This window comes from Bidens hawaiensis, unplaced genomic scaffold (genome assembly GCF_021521415.1).
Source record: "Bidens hawaiensis isolate Kalapana, Puna unplaced genomic scaffold, B.hawaiensis_p1.1 tig00039535_1, whole genome shotgun sequence".
NCBI lineage: Eukaryota > Viridiplantae > Streptophyta > Magnoliopsida > Asterales > Asteraceae > Bidens > Bidens hawaiensis.
In genome coordinates this window covers 110,570-126,651 of record NW_027505612.1, presented here as the reverse complement: position 1 = coordinate 126,651, position 16,082 = coordinate 110,570, and the positions used below count along the sequence as shown (strand labels likewise).

Sequence of the window (16,082 nt, the reverse complement as noted above, 5' to 3'; positions counted from 1 at the left end):
AGATCGACGCCGTTGGTTCACCGATCATCACCAGTACGTACCTTCTTATATATTATATATCATTAATTATTATTCATCTCCTCATGCATGTCATGCATCTTGATTATTTCATTCTTATATTATTCACATTATCATTCCTTTATGTTTTTATATGAATAGATTGTATATATATTCATCTTCAATAATATTTTTGTTATATGTTCTCCGTTTTAAAATGTTATTATAAATGAAATCTTTTAATAATAGGGAAAAACATACGTTATATGGATTGGAGACAAGGGTTTGAGGATGTTTCCCTAGAGAATGTGACCGAATCACTCATCGCCATCTCTTATCGCGTGCCTGAGAGGTGTTCATGTGTGCCAGAACATGATCATGTTTTGAACCATGAAAACAACAACGTTGTAGTCATGTTTGCTGATTCTAAAGTTGAGGCGGACATCGAAGACTTACGATCCAAACTAATGTCTATTGCTTATTATGTCCCATCCATCGACTGCTGCAACGGCTATGGTGATTGGTGAGGTTTAATATTGTTACCATTTGAACACGAGAGTGTTAATACCCTAATATTGTTCCTTGATCATATATGTATACAGTTATTCATCATATAAATATCAAAGATTATATAAAAACTGGTGTTTTTCTTCTTTAGGATATTTGATCACCATTCTTGTCTTGATATATAATTTTTAAAATTATTTCTTAAAATAGAAAAACAAAAACTTGTACATGAATCACAGATAAACGGATCAAACCTTCGAATAATATGATTTATTTTAAACGAACGAGATTTCAGTTAGTCGAAGTTGAGGAAGAAACGAAAAAAATTCATAAGACGTCATGTATGTTCAAGTTCAAGTTTAGTGAGCATTTTCTTCTTCACAGAACTTTGTGTACTCTTTTGGGCCCATTAAAAATTCCAGCTCAGAAGGGTCGTGCGGCTTCACCTTAATCATCCATCCATGTTCATACGGGCTTGAGTTAATCTTTAACATTCATGAAATGTACTTGTTAGTCATAAATTATACATAATTGATGTCAAAGACTCAAAGTCAAACAAGTTGTTTTTCATAATTCATGATCATCTTTATATAAAAATCAAAGTCTTTAAGCCTCAACATTTTGTTATAAAGATTAAGTGTTGATTAAGGTACTTTTATCCACACATTAACAAAATTTGTATGGATTTGAGGTAGAATAACAAGTCATTTGACTTCAAAAGGTCAAAACAACATATATATGAACAAAGAGAAACAAGAAGAGTGAGGAGTTACCAAACCAGGAGTCTTGGACAGCTTCGAGTTCACCTCAACGATCTCTCCAGAGATCGGGGAGTTAATGTCACTGGTGGCTTTGACACTTTCTACTGCTCCGAATCCTGTGGCTTTGGTCACCGAGCCACCAGCTTCTGGTAATTCCACAAACACCACCTCTCCAAGATGGTCCTGCATATTTTTTAATTTGAGCAAAACATTTAGGCTATACATTACAAGTACATAATCATGCATAACAGTTTATTTTCAACTTTTTAGCAAATGTTACAACTGAATCATATTTGCAAGGATAATTTGTACCCACCACATCCTTTTCGGAGGGCAAACACTCTACCACTAGGTAGCATGTGTGAACGTATATTATCCAGACTTCCGGTCACTACTTTTGTGATCATCTTTCGTTGGTCTCAAAATTTGGATGCTTATACCTTTTTTAGTAGTGATGATAACTTGGCAATAAAATCATACAATCATCTAGTAATATGTTTAACCCTACAATTTATAAGAACACATATGAGCTACTTGATTAATTTGTATAGCTTGAAAAAAGTCAATTACTTTGTAATCTTATTAGAAAGGTTGTTAAGTGTATATATATACAAATTTATACTAACTCATCTCTATTAGAACGGCTAACTCACACCGGGATCGTCGATCTTACCCATAGCCGATTAATTCTACCCGATGAACCCGATTTTGATACGGATAAATTATCGGATATAACCAAAAAAAAAAAAAAAAAAACCTGAATAGTAAACCCGATCAACACCCCTAACTAACACACCCTCTAAAACCTACTGCTATATCGACATTTTGAACATCATAGAACTAAAACCCTCAACCACTTATGAATAAACCTTTTCAAACACATTGATACCGCCACATTGCGAACCCTATACAACTAACTCTTCTAAATTCTAAATTTGTCATAAGCCCAAAAAAAAGGCAATAGTTATTCATACACCTTTTTCTGATATTCATACACCCTTTAACACATACTTTATCTATTATGTACACTCTCTCTAAAAATCAGAAGGTGTATAAATAACACAACTAAAAAAAATTGTGAGTTTACCTAGGTAGACCTGGGCTTGATTCTGAGCCTCTAATAAACCTCACGAACAATATAATTATAAATTTCATTATAAGAAATAATGAAAATAAGTAAATTACAGCTAGATTTGGTTAAATTCTAGGTTTTAGTTCATTTTTTTATATTTGCTATAACACAAACCGGTATCATTTTTCTTGTTATTTCAGTACAATTCACTAGTCCCATTCATTTTTCGTGTTAGTTTTTTATTAATTGACCAAAATACCCTTTAAAAGACGAATAACAACAATAATAAAGACAATATAGAATAGGAAAGAGAAAGAACCTGAGCATGGTGAGTAATACCAATAGTAACAACAGGACCTTCATGCTTCACCCATTCATGTGAATTTGCATATTTCAACCCATCCAAAACTACATTAATGCATGCATATATCAACTTTATATTTTGTCCTCTAAATATTTTTACCCAATATCAAGAACAAGAAGTGTAAATTTACCTGAAGAGAAGCATCTGGAAAGAGGTGAGAAATGAGGTCCGGCAGCAGATGATAGACTTAGAGCATTGGCTGTGGAAGAAGCCCACATTCTAAGAGACATTTAGTCTGCAAGTGTGTTTGTGTGTGTGTTAAGATGGAAATGAAGCACATATGATAGAGAGAGAGTGGTAGTGTTTTTAGAAGGTTTTTGTTATCTTTAGATGAATGGTGAGCATTCAAGGCCTCATCCTTTGAACTCTTTTCATGGGCTACTTGCCTTTTCTATTTCTTTCAATTTTTCTTCATTTTATTGGATATCAGATAAGGATGTGAACCAGTCTATAATTAGATGTGAACTGTGATGTATTATTAATCATATAGGGGTACAAGAAGGTAAATACAACGAAACATAATCAATTACAATCTTTTAATTATGGTAACACTACATTATAATACTAAAACTCTAATAATATATTCTATAATATTATCTAACATTCCTCCGCAGTCAGAGTGGTAGAAAATCGGACGCTCAGACTGGAGCACAAAACTTGTGATGATACACGATCGGTTTTCACGTAGAGCAGTAACTAGATCGGTTGTAGGACGTGATAAGATCAGCGGCGTCTTGATCGTGGCCTGACGATGGCTAAGCATGATGATATGAGCTTCGACTGCAACGGCATGAGTTAAAACTGAGTCAGCCGAAGCAACCGCTTGGTGGCATAATAATAATAATAATAATAATAATAATAATAATAATAATAATAAGTCAAATTGGGTTTTAATAATCTCAACTTAATGTAGTTGGCCAATAGTAATCCCAACTTAGAAAATAGTTGTCACCGATCCCAACTTTCACATTGTTTCTTTTCATTGGACCCCCGTTAAATAAACTTAACGCGTTAAGTTTTTTTCCAAATTTTAATTTGGTTTTTTAGGGTTTTCTTTCGGAATGAGGATACGAGTCGATTCATGTAAAACTTACCTCAAAACGGTTGGTCCAAACGACAAAAGGATGCTTCAATTCCAGTGTGTAAACTTTTAATTAACAAAAATCAAGTTATTTAGAGACCGTTTCGAGGTAAGTTTTACATCAATCGATTCGTATCCTCATTCCGATCGAAAGTCCTAAAACATCAATTTATAATTTGGAAAAAACTTGACGTCGTTAAGTTTTTTTTAACAGAGGTCTAATGAAAACAAATTGTGTGAAAGTTGGGACCGGTGATAGCTATTATTTAAGTGGAATTATTATCGGACAACTGCATTAAGTTGGGATTATTAAAATATAATTCGCCTAATAATAAACACTTATTTTTTTATGTTTAACGAGAAAAAAATTATAAGAAAAAAGCAAAAACTAAAACTAAATAAAAAGAAAAGAAAAGATAAGAAGTAAAGAACAGTCGAGAAGGTGAAAACAAATATATCAAAAGGAAAATAAGATAATAAAGATCAAATAATTCAAAATCAAAAGTGATTCTCCACGTTTAAAAAGTGATTATGTATTACGCCGGAACCCAAAAACAGAATTGGGTAGTTGGCGGTGCTTGAGGAAGCGGTGGCACGTAGGCCGTAGTCAACTATATGTTGTGTGTATAAACATCCCCGAGGCAGGACGAGATTGGGAAGAAGAGAAAGACTGTAACACCACGTAAATAACCCTTTAAGAATTTAGTCAAATATACTAACTTCAAAAATCTAGGGACTAAAATGAAAATTCTGAAAATATTGGCTATCGCGATACGCGACGGGGAAGTGATTTCACCCATCGCGTATAGCGATGGACTTGCACACAATCCCAGTTTTGGGCGGCGTAGCGATACGCGATGGCTCAAACCTATAGACCATCGCGTAGCGCAATGACTAGGCTAAGTAATCGGACACGTGTCCAACCACGTGTCAACACATGGCAAATTGGGCAGGCCACGTGTCACCTCAGGACAAGGCGGCGTAAAAGCACGGTGCCGCGATACGCGACGGGTATGGAAAAGCCCATCGCGTATCGCGACGGGGTACAGAAATTGCCTATAAAAGGGGGTGACGGGCATAACCCATTCTCATCCCAAATTCACCTCCATTTACACACACATAGCATAGAAAGGCGTGCCCAATTGCCGTGTCAAACCGACGTGCCATTTTCTCTAAATTCGTAGCAATCATATAAGCAAGTTGATCAAGATCCTACCGTCAAGTTTTCTTAGTATTATCATTCCAAGTATCCATATTAAGGTAGGAGTTATGTTTAAGTTATTTGAATTATAGCTTAGACATCAATCAAGGCTATGGCCTTTAACCTTGAAAGAATTATATAAACATTCTATAACCATTCATAAACGAGTTTTCATAAACGTTACTTCATAGCAAAGTAATGTTAACAAAAGATATATTTTGACGGGCATGTAGTAAACCGTAAGGGGGATATTACTATTAATAAGTTTCTTGCCTAAGAAAAAGTAATTCGTACAAATCCCAATCAACCGAGGGATACGTTTACTTACTTGGAGAAACTCGCCAACGTGTTATAACCTATTAAGCCAAAGCATGCTATATCAAATGTCACATAAAAATCAAGTGTTTTCATTCACAATCAAAGTATACAATTTCAAGGTTAAGCTGAAGGTAATAGCTTAATCAAGAAACACAATCCAGTATTTATACGAACCTATTTATGTATAGGTTAAATATCATTCACATTTACATTCAAGAAGGTTTCAAACACACACCGACGATACAGGTGAATACGTTAACCTTTACAAACTGTCAAAACATATTTATACTTAATAAGATGAACGGGTGTTTGTCTTAACGAGTCAGTCAACGTTTACATGAGATTACGTGATCTCTAAAACGTTATAATACAAAGTTGAAAATAAAAGCAACTCAGACCGATTACACATATGTCTGGATCCGTACATAACTGTTCAGCCTAAACAGTCAAATGCTACGTGGCCGCGGGCTAACAATCATAACTAGTTCTCCATTAAGGGCTACGTAGCTCGGGGAACACTTTTGTGTGTATAGGTAGTGGTACAAATCCCAAGAATAAAATACTTTTTGCTGAGTGTATAGAAAACTATATTTGTATTATAACTGTTATTCAAAAGATTTATAGAGTCATACGTGTTCACCAGCACATAGCTGACGTATTTTTCAACCCATTGCAGGTAATTAAGCATGGATAGCAACAACAAGGATCAGAGTCTTAATGATGATAGAAGTGCGTTACAAGATGACTCGTTTTTTATAAACTAAATCCTTGTAATATGAAACATATATTTTGTAAACGAATACTTGGGTATTTAATTCCCAAGTAAATTTTCAATGTAAATTAATATATTCAACCTAAAAGTCTTCAGCTAAAATTAACCCATAAACTCTGATGTATTTTGATGTGTTCTAAAATATACATATTATTATATAAATATTTCCTACATTTTTAAATACTTTTGAGCCAGATTTTTATCGAATACTATTCTTAGTTGATTCATATATGACCTTTAAGATTTTAAGAAATAATGAACTAAATTGCAACATTTTCTTTTTACTATACAAATGAAGCTTCATACATGTTTTTATACTTGTCGATTGTTTATTTAAAGCATGCCTACACAATTGCCTAAATCTCAAGTCATGTGTAATTATATAATATTATTATATTAGTTTTATTTGAAAAAAAAAAGAAATTCAACACAAGTTGTAGTGCTCACGTGAAATAATAATAATTAATAATAATAATAATATTATGTAAACCTACGTTTATGAAAAATGCAAGAAAGAAAATATTATAATAATATTAAATTAAATTGGAGTCACATGATTTTGTGAAGACTAAATCAATTTATATGGTGGCAGCTAAAAGAACAAATGGAGACATTGATTATGGAGCACTGATTGGAGCCAGAGAGCATATGCATCATAGTAAATCTTGGGCTTTAAAGTAAATAAACGAATTAAGGGTTTTCATTGGGCTAGATCTTTTGGGCCAATTATGACACAATAGGGCTGCAATGAGAGGGATTCGGTTCTGTTAACTTAGAACCCTCCAAACGAATATAAAAAGAAGGCAGGAAAGGAACAAAAACGATTATTCATTATTAAGTGGACGACAGATTGTGGACGGCGAATAGAGGGGGGTTTTGGCAGACGAAAGTCAGAGGGGGCACCCCTGCTTGGGGTGATTGTGTTTGGGAGCTAGACAAGAATTGAAGAAGCAAGCTAGCAGGTCTTATTTATTATATTATTCGATGAATTGTATTATTTGTTATATCTTTGTTTCGTCGAATATTATTATGATTGGCTAAACTTTTATACTGCCTGGGTTTGGATGAATACTTTTTAGATTCGTTTTATTTTCAGTCTTGGATTATTTACTGATTGGTTCATGTTTTGGTAAAGTTTTTATTTTATTTGGTTGTGATGCATATGCGTATTTGGTATTAATTTATAATCAATTTATTGTTCCATGTGCGTCTTTGTGAACGTCTTTCATGTATGGATGCATATTAGGTTGCTTACTGTTTGTTTGTAACTAGTTTATGGTTTATTGTTAACGTATTCCACAGGAGCGGTAATTGAGAATTTAGAGATACCTTATATTCTGTCACTTGAGATACCGGGAGGTAATTAAGTGTCGCCTGTTTTGGTCTTTTGCCGGTTTTGGTAGTGATTGCACGGGAGTGAGTTACCCTAGATTCCTTTAGATTCTTACAGATCCGAATTATAACAGAATTTAATAAGAATACCTCTTAACGCCTTAGGGTGTTTTGTGATTAAAGAGACCGGGAGGTGATTTAATCTTTGGGTTCCTTAGCATAGTTAGGTAAGGTGAGACCGGGAGAAGATCCGAACCATTAAACCGTTGAGCTTACATGATATTTAAGGTTTTTAGGTATTGTTGGTGAGACCGGGAGGAGATCTAGCTTACTATAGTTATTCCTTAAATTTCATATTTTTAGAATACGGTACCGATCATAAATCCAATTCCGAAAGTTTACGAGTTTACTAGTAGAATTCCTTACCTAGGTAGTTGTTTCCCCTATTTGAGTTCTAGTTATATTTTTCCGTGTCAGTTTTAGAGTAACTATTATTTATTTTATATTATTTAATATTTAATAATAAAAAATACAAAAATCAATAAAAATCAATTTATTTAAGTTATTAGTCAGAGTCTAGTTTAGGTGTCGCTAGCGTCCTTTGGGTTCGATATCCGGACTTCATTAGGCTTTACGACAGTCAATGGGTACACTTGCCTGTCTAGTGGTCTAGCATTAGGAGAGTCTAGATTTATAAATTTAAAACTAGAGTGTCTAAGTTAGGTTAGGTTTTAATAGACCGTTTCGCACATCAAGTTTTTGGCGCCTTTGCCGGGGATACTTTGGCGATAGCGAAACTAGCTTTGATTGAACTTAATTGATTAATTGGTCATTTGTGTCTTGAGTTGTGGTGTGTCTTGTGAGTCCGTGTCTTAGACTCAGTGTGTCTAGTAGTGTTTAGGATAATTTAGTTTGTGTTTTATTTTTTCGAGTCTAGTTAATATGTTTAATAGATCGAGTCAGTTTAGGAGTATTTTATATATAAGATGTTGGAAAGAGATGATGTTGGAAAGAGCCGAACAAGAGGAACGTGAAAGATTCCAAAAGATTAAGGAATTGGAAGTTAGGCTTGATAAGTTGATCGAAAGAGAAAGACTCCGTAAGATAGAGGAAATCGAAGCTAGGTTAGAAGAGATAAGTGCTAGAATTCAAAATGAGAGTTTTTCTTACAGGGAGCAGGAAGCCGTCTATGAAACAGATGATGAATTTTGGAATAATGATGATGAGGGCGTGATAGAAGAGATGGAGTTAGAGCTACATGATTACACGGATCTGAGCGAAGATGCCGTTGTGGGGCCACTTGACCAAATGGAAGATGACGAAGAGAAGGAGCATGCATCATCTTGGGAGGATGAGTTTGGTGATGAGTTAGTAGGTTTACCAATTTTTGACGAACATGCAGAATTTGACCCTGTTGGCGATCTTATATATTTAGAAACACTAATCATGGGGAAGCCAACAATGGAGATCAAAACGTCACCAGAAGAAGAAAAGGAAGAGGAAGTGACAAAGGAGGAGGATCAGAATATGGTGGTACTTGAGTCGTCACATCATATGAAGGTTAGCAAGTCTGTGGAGGAACTAGATAGTGGATCGCCACCGAAATCGACAAAGCCACAGAAGAGGGAGCGGAAGTGCTTGGATCAACACATTTTGAGGGTTCAAAAATGGTACATTAAGAGTTATAGGGCAACACTGAAATGTAAGAATAACCATTTTCCTCATTATATGTCACGTATTAGGTTTGGTCCAGGTAAGTTTAAGTATTGGTGGTCCGACCCGTTTGAATGTTTTAAAATACTTTTAAGTTTCACTATGTGCTATTTGTTTAAATATATTGAAAGGGTGGAACTAAACGGGTTAGACCGGGGTTGGATTAAAGAAAAGCCTCCTGATTGAAATTTCGGGAGCAAGTCCGGCTGAAGACTCTCCTGTAAACTTAGCGCTTCCCGGGAGGCAACCCGGTTGAATGTTTTTGTTTTACTTTTATTTTTGTTTTGGGTTTTTCTTGCTTTCTTGTGCTGGCTGTTTCTTGGTTTGCTTTCAGGTTGGTCCAGGATTGCTGTGGAAGTTTGATGATACATGGTTTGATTCAAGGGTGGGAAGGCTACTTACTTATTGATTGTCGCTTTCGTTCGTAAGTGACTGCTTGGTAGAGAGCATTGGAGTATGAGGTTTTCGTTCGAATAGGAGATCATGGGACACGACTTGCAAGGCAATATCGTCATATTTACCAGGGAAGTCTGTTCCACTTTACTTATATTTAAATGTGCTTTAATTTTTGTCTTTTTCCTGTCTCATTGAGGACAATGTGACATTTAAGTGTGGGGATGAGAAACTAACGTTTTTATATTATATATATATATTAATAATGAAAAAGTGTAAAAAAAATTGATTGAAAAATGTCCCGAAATTTTAACGAAAATTTTTGCAAATAATGGAAAATGATAGAAAAATTTGAGATTGGTTTTTAAAACTACTATTATATATGAGATTAAATAAAAGATAACGCACTAAGCTTGGGATGTGTCGGTAGGCCCAACTAGCTTTGATAGTCCTCTTTAGCAAATTTTATATATATAATAATTTGAAAAACGGTGAAACCGAATTTCGATGCTTAGGAAGGATTACCATAATCTAAAAACTTTGAGATGGTAAGACTTAGATGCACTCAAATCATCACACTACCACATGTCCATCTTTTTACAAGCTTAGAAAATAGTTATATAATTTAGGGTGATATAAAAAAAAGAAAAAAAAAGATTGAAAAAAAAATTAAAAAAAATGAAAAAAGAAAAAAAAAAGTATGTATGAAAGTTATGAGTATTCCAAAAAATTGGTCCGAAAAGCAAATGACCATGAGAAAGTTATGTAATGAAAAATGCCAAAGAAGCATTCTCAAAAATAGAAAAAGAGACCAAAGTTGCACATACTATACGAGACTTAGAGTTTACGTGTTACCAAGGGGATAGTGACTCTGAGGATACACTATTGGGGCTTGAAGGTTTTTAGTCAATAAATATTTTTTTAGGGAATATATAGGACAAAGTCCAATAATATTTAGGAATTGCTCGTACGGCCTTCACATGACCATTCATCCATCAAATTTCACCGAGTGTATCTACTTAGTACCATCAACGAGTCCTTAGCTTATGGTGATTTGTCAAACCAGTTTGGTTTGACTCTAGTTTTTCTAGCTCTCTTTGTCTAAGATGGGGTAGGTGTAGTCGTGGTTTTTGAACTTAAAATTCTTAATGCAATTGGGGGCTTGATAGGCTGGTGGCTGGGTTTAAGTGGACAACAATATCGGAAATCTTGGTTTTTGCGTTTATCAGTGCTTAAAACATAACCTATATGTTTTTTATCTGATGTATTTACAAAACAAGTACCAACTTGTGGTCACAAGCTTAGGCCCAAAGATGAGGGTGTGACATTTTATCTTCCTTGTTTATATCCATGTGGAATGCTTCCATTTTCTTCCATCTTTCCATGTGTGATGGATTCTTTGTCCTATTTTCTTTATATGGGATGGATATCTTTTATGAAAAATATGTATTTCCTTATTTTCTTTTTATTTATAAATTTTTTCCATTACTTATCTTGAGAATATTTTTGATACTTCAACTTTATTAAGTTGTCAAATTTAAATCAAAATTTGGGGATGTTACATTTCACGCCTCCTTCCCGAATACACGATACTTGTTGTTACACCCCGACTTAGGGCCTAGGCGTGTGACCACAAGTTGGTACCTGTTTTGTAGATATATCAGAGTTTATGGGTTAATTTTAGTGGAAGACTTTAGGTTGAATATAATATTAATATACATTGAAAACTTACTTAGGAATTAAACACCCAAGTATAATTTATAAAATATATGTTTCATAATACAAGGATTTGTTTATAAAAAACGGAGCCATCTCGTCATGCGCTTCTATCTTTAATCCTTGCTAATGCTACTTATGCTTAATTACCTGCAATGGGTTGGAAAAATACGTCAGCTATATGCTGGTGAACACGTATGACTCAATAAAACATTTTGAATGACAATTACAATACAAATGTAGTTTTCTTGACAATCTCAGCGGAAGCATTTCTACTTCCGGTATATGTACCACTTCCCTACACACACAACAGTATTCCCCGAGCCAAACGGCCCTGAACTGAGAACTGGTCATGACCGTTTAAGCTCGCGGCTTCATTGTCTTTGATTGATTGATTGAACTTCAACAGTTATGTTTGGATCCATACACATGCGTATTCGGTTTGAGTTGATTTTATTCTCTACTTTGTATTATAACATTTTAGAGATTACTCGATCTCATGTAGACATTGATTGACTCGTTAAGACAAACACCCGTTCGTCTCATTGAGTATAAATATGTTTTGACTGATTGAAAAGGTTAACGTATTCACCTGTACCGTCGGTGTTGAAAACCCTTGACTGATTGATTGTTTGATTGTGAATGATTTTAACCTATACATAAATAGGTTTGTATGAATGATTTGAATGATGATTAAGCTATGATTGTAAGCTTAACCTTGAAATTGTTTATCTTTGATTGTGAATGAAAACCCTTGGTTTTATGTGACGTTTGATATAGCATGCTTTGGCCTAATAGGTTTAACACGTTGGTAAGTTTCTCCAGTTAAGTAAACGGGTCCCTCGGTTGATTGGGATTTATATGAATTACTTTTCCTTAGGCAAGAAACTTACTACTACTAATATCCCCCTTCCAGTTACTACATGCCCGTCAAAATATCTTATATTTAATCATTACTTCATCATGAAGTAACGTTTTTGAAAACATGATTGTGAGTGATTTGTAAAATACGATCAAGGTTAAAGGCCATAGCCTCGATTGATAGTCTAAGATATAATTCAAATAACTTAAACGTAAACCCTACCTTAAAGCGGACACTTAGATTGATAATAATAGAAAGGCAGGATCTTTGATCTACTCGCTTAAGTGATTGCTACTTGATTATAACTTCGTTTCTTGCACGAAATACGAGAAAACAGCACATCGGCTTGTTATGGCAACGGGGTACGCTTCCCAAGGCTGTGTGTGTGTAAAGAAAGGTGTTTTTGGGATGAATGGAGCTTATGCCCGTCACCCCCCTTTTATAGCCGAAATTGAACCCCATCGTTGTACGCGATAGGGTCTTGGTGACCCATTGCGTATTGCGATGCCACAATTTTACACCGCCTTATGCGGTGGTGACACGTGGCCTGTCACATTGCGCCACGTGTTGACACGGTGTTGGACACGTGTTCGATGACTCACCAAGCCCATCGCGCTACGCGATGGGTTAACTGTTACCCCATCGCGTACCGCGATGGGAGCAAATATTCAGAATTTGCACTTTTGGTCCCTATACTTTCTAAGTTATTATTTATAAGCCTAAATTAAAGAGGGTAAAGGACCCGGTGTTACATCCTCCCCACCTTTTGAATAATCTCGTCCTCGAGATTTATTGGAATAGATAGGGATACTTCTTCTTCATTTCTGACTCGAGTTCCCATGTGTACTCGGGTCCACGTCTTGAATCCCATTTGACTTTTACGAGCTTGAGTCGTTTGTGCTTGAGAAACTTAATCATGTTATCCTCTATTTGAATTGGTTGTTCTACAAACTTAAGCTTCTCGTTGATCTTGACATCTTTTAATGGCATTGCAAGGGTTTCGTCGGCTAAACACTTGCGCAGATTGGATACGTGAAACACATCGTGAATACCCTTCATCTCCTCGGGTAATTCTAGCGGATAAGCAACTGGCCCAACTCTTTCGAGTATCTTGAATGGTCCAACGAATCTTGGACTTAATTTTCCTTTCTTCCCAAATCTTACTACACCTTTCCAAGGTGATACTTTAAGTAATACTTTATCGCCTTCTTTGAATTCCAAAGGCTTGCGGCGAATGTCCGCATAGCTCTTTTGTCTATCCCTTTCCGTTTTCAATCGTTCACGAATTTGTATCACTTGGTCGGTAGTCCTTTGAACAATTTCAGGCCCTGACAACTGACTATCACCTGTCTCTGACCAACATACAGGTGTTCTACACTTTCGTCCATACAATTCTTCGAATGGTGCTGCTTGGATACTCGTATGATAACTGTTGTTGTACGAGAATTCCATCAGTGCGAGATGAGTGTCCCAAATTCCTCCTAAGTCGATAACACAAGCACGAAGCATATCCTCCAAGGTTTGAATTGTACGTTCACTTTGGCCATCAGTTTGGGGATGGTAAGCAGTACTTAAATTTAGTCGTGTCCCCATGGCTTTTTGAAAACTTGACCAAAATTTTGAAGTGAATCGACTATCTCTATCAGAAATGATGGATAGTGGCACACCATGTAAGGATACAATGTTTTCGACATATAATTGTGCTAACTTATCCATACTAAACGTTTCTTGGATTGGAACGAAATGAGCAGACTTGGTAAGTCTGTCTACAATAACCCAGATCGCATCATTTTGACGTGAAGTTTTAGGTAACTTCATGATGAAATCCATAGTTGTCATATCCCATTTCCAAATTGGTATTTCTGGTTGTTGGAGCAATCCTAACGGCTTTTTGTGCTCGGCTTTCACTTTAGAACACGTTAGATATTTAGCTACATACAAAGCAACATCTTTCTTCATACCGATCCACCAGTAGTCATCTTTTAAATTGTGATACATCTTGTCACTACCTGGATGCATCGTGTATTTTGACTTGTGTGCTTCATCGAGAATCTTATCTCTTAGATTTCCGACCATTGGTACCCAAATCCTTGTACCAAGTGTAAGAATTTCGTCATTTCCCTTAATCAATTGATCAATTGTGCCGTTCTCTTTTTCGGCCTTAATGTTTCCTTCTTCCAGTGCCAACTTTTGAGCTTCTTTGATTTGACAAGCTAAGTCGACTTTGAGTTCCAGTCTAAGAGCTCGGGCTCTCTTTGGCTTCTCATGTTCTTTTCTACTTAAGGCGTCAGCCACTATATTGGCTTTTCCTTCATGATATACGATCTCACAGTCGTAATCATTAAGTGTTTCCATCCAACGCCTTTGCCTCATATTCAACTCTTTTTGATCAAATATATGCTTTAAGCTTTTGCGGTCAGTGTATATTGTGAATTTTACACCATACAAATAGTGTCGCCGTAATTTCAACGCGAAAATTATAGCACCTAATTCAAGGTCATGCGTGGTGTAATTCTTTTCATGAACTTTCAATTGTCTCGAAGCATAAGCAATCACTTTCTTTCCTTGCATCAAAACTCCGCCGATTCCCGTGTGCGAAGCATCACAGTAAATGGTAAAGTTTTCTAATCCTTCTGGCAAAGCTAGGATAGGTGCATTAGTTAACTTTTGTTTAAGTGTTTTGAATGTTTCCTCTTGCTTCTGTCCCCATTCAAACTTAATTGACTTTCTTGTGACCGAAGTCAATGGAACAGCTATTTGGGAAAAGTCTTGAATGAATCTTCTGTAATATCCGGCTAAACCTAAGAAACTTCGGACTTGAGTCGGTGTCTTGGGTTTCTCCCATTTTGTAATGGCTTCAATCTTTGCTGGGTCTACTTGAATCCCTTTCTCATTTATAACATAACCAAGAAATTGAACTTCGAACAACAAAAATTCACACTTTGAAAATTTGGCGTACAATTTCTCATTCCTTAGGGTTTCAAGCATAATCTTGAGGTGAACTTGATGTTCTTCTTTGGATTTTGAATAAACAAGAATGTCATCAATGAAGAAAATAACAAACTTGTCCAAGTATGGCTTGCAAATCCGATTCATCATATCCATGAAAGCTGCTGGAGCATTAGTGAGTCCGAAAGGCATCACGGTGAACTCATAATGTCTATATCAGGTTCTAAAGGCGTTTTTAGGTATATCTTCCTCTTGTACCTTCAATTGGTGGTAAGCCGATCTAAGATCAATCTTGGAAAAACAGCTTGCTTCTTGGAGCTGGTCAAACAAGTCATCTATTCTTGGTAGTGGGTACTTATTCTTAATCGTGACCTTGTTCAGTTCTCGGTAATCTATACACATCCTCATCGACCCGTCCTTCTTCTTTACAAACAATATCGGAGCTCCCCACGGTGACGAACTTGGCCGTATGAATCCTTTCTCTAATAGCTCATCTAACTGTTTCTTTAACTCTTTCATTTTCGTAGGTGCTAGACGATATGGTGATTTAGCTATTGGTGATGTTCCTGGTATTAAGTCAATCCTGAATTCTACTTCCCTATCAGGCGGGGCTCTTGGTAGTTCCTCTGGAAATACATCCTTGAATTCAGATACAATTGGTACTTCTTCCATCTTTTTAGGTTCGGGTTCTTTAGTTACATAGACCATGAATGCAAGGCATCCCTTACCTAAGCAATGGCTTGCCTTAATCTTGGATATGATTCCTACCTTTCCTCCTTCCTTATCTCCAGTTATACGAATGGTTTTGTTGTTAGACGTTCGGATATCAATAGCTTTATCGTTACATAGGATACGGGCTTGATTGAATGATAACCAATCCATACCTAAAACTACATCAAAACCAGCTAATGTCATAGGTAACAGTCGTACAGGAATGACGTGATTTGCTAAAGATATTGTGGCATTCTCTAAAGCCTCGATTATTCTACTTATACTTCCATCAGCGGTTTCTACTTCATAATGTTTATCTAGTTTAACTAAGGG

The 16,082-nt window shown here is 35.8% G+C and overlaps 1 protein-coding gene across 1 annotated transcript; it reads right to left on the bottom strand.

Moving 5' to 3' along the window:
* Nucleotides 1-746: 746 nt before the first annotated feature.
* LOC143614275 (glycine cleavage system H protein, mitochondrial-like) lies at nt 747-3,095 on the bottom strand. Its single transcript, XM_077087765.1, has 4 exons — nt 2,832-3,095; nt 2,657-2,745; nt 1,278-1,448; nt 747-989 (listed from the first exon to the last, which is right to left on the bottom strand). The coding sequence occupies exons 1-4, from the start codon at nt 2,929-2,931 to the stop codon at nt 864-866; spliced, it is 486 nt and encodes a 161-aa protein (XP_076943880.1). The 5' UTR covers nt 2,932-3,095; the 3' UTR covers nt 747-863.
* Between the last annotated feature and the right edge of the window lie 12,987 nt (nt 3,096-16,082).

What these genes read in the sequence shown, in the direction of transcription:
- LOC143614275 (XM_077087765.1), bottom strand. Translation starts at nt 2,931, where the DNA reads ATGTCTCTTAGAATGTGGGCTTCTTCCACAGCCAATGCTCTAAGTCTA. An exon ending in GTATTACTCACCATGCTCAG is followed by an intron (nt 1,449 to 2,656) that starts GTTCTTTCTCTT and finishes AAAAATATGCAG; the next exon opens with GACCATCTTGGAGAGGTGGT. An exon ending in TGTCCAAGACTCCTGGTTTG is followed by an intron (nt 990 to 1,277) that starts GTAACTCCTCAC and finishes TGAATGTTAAAG; the next exon opens with ATTAACTCAAGCCCGTATGA.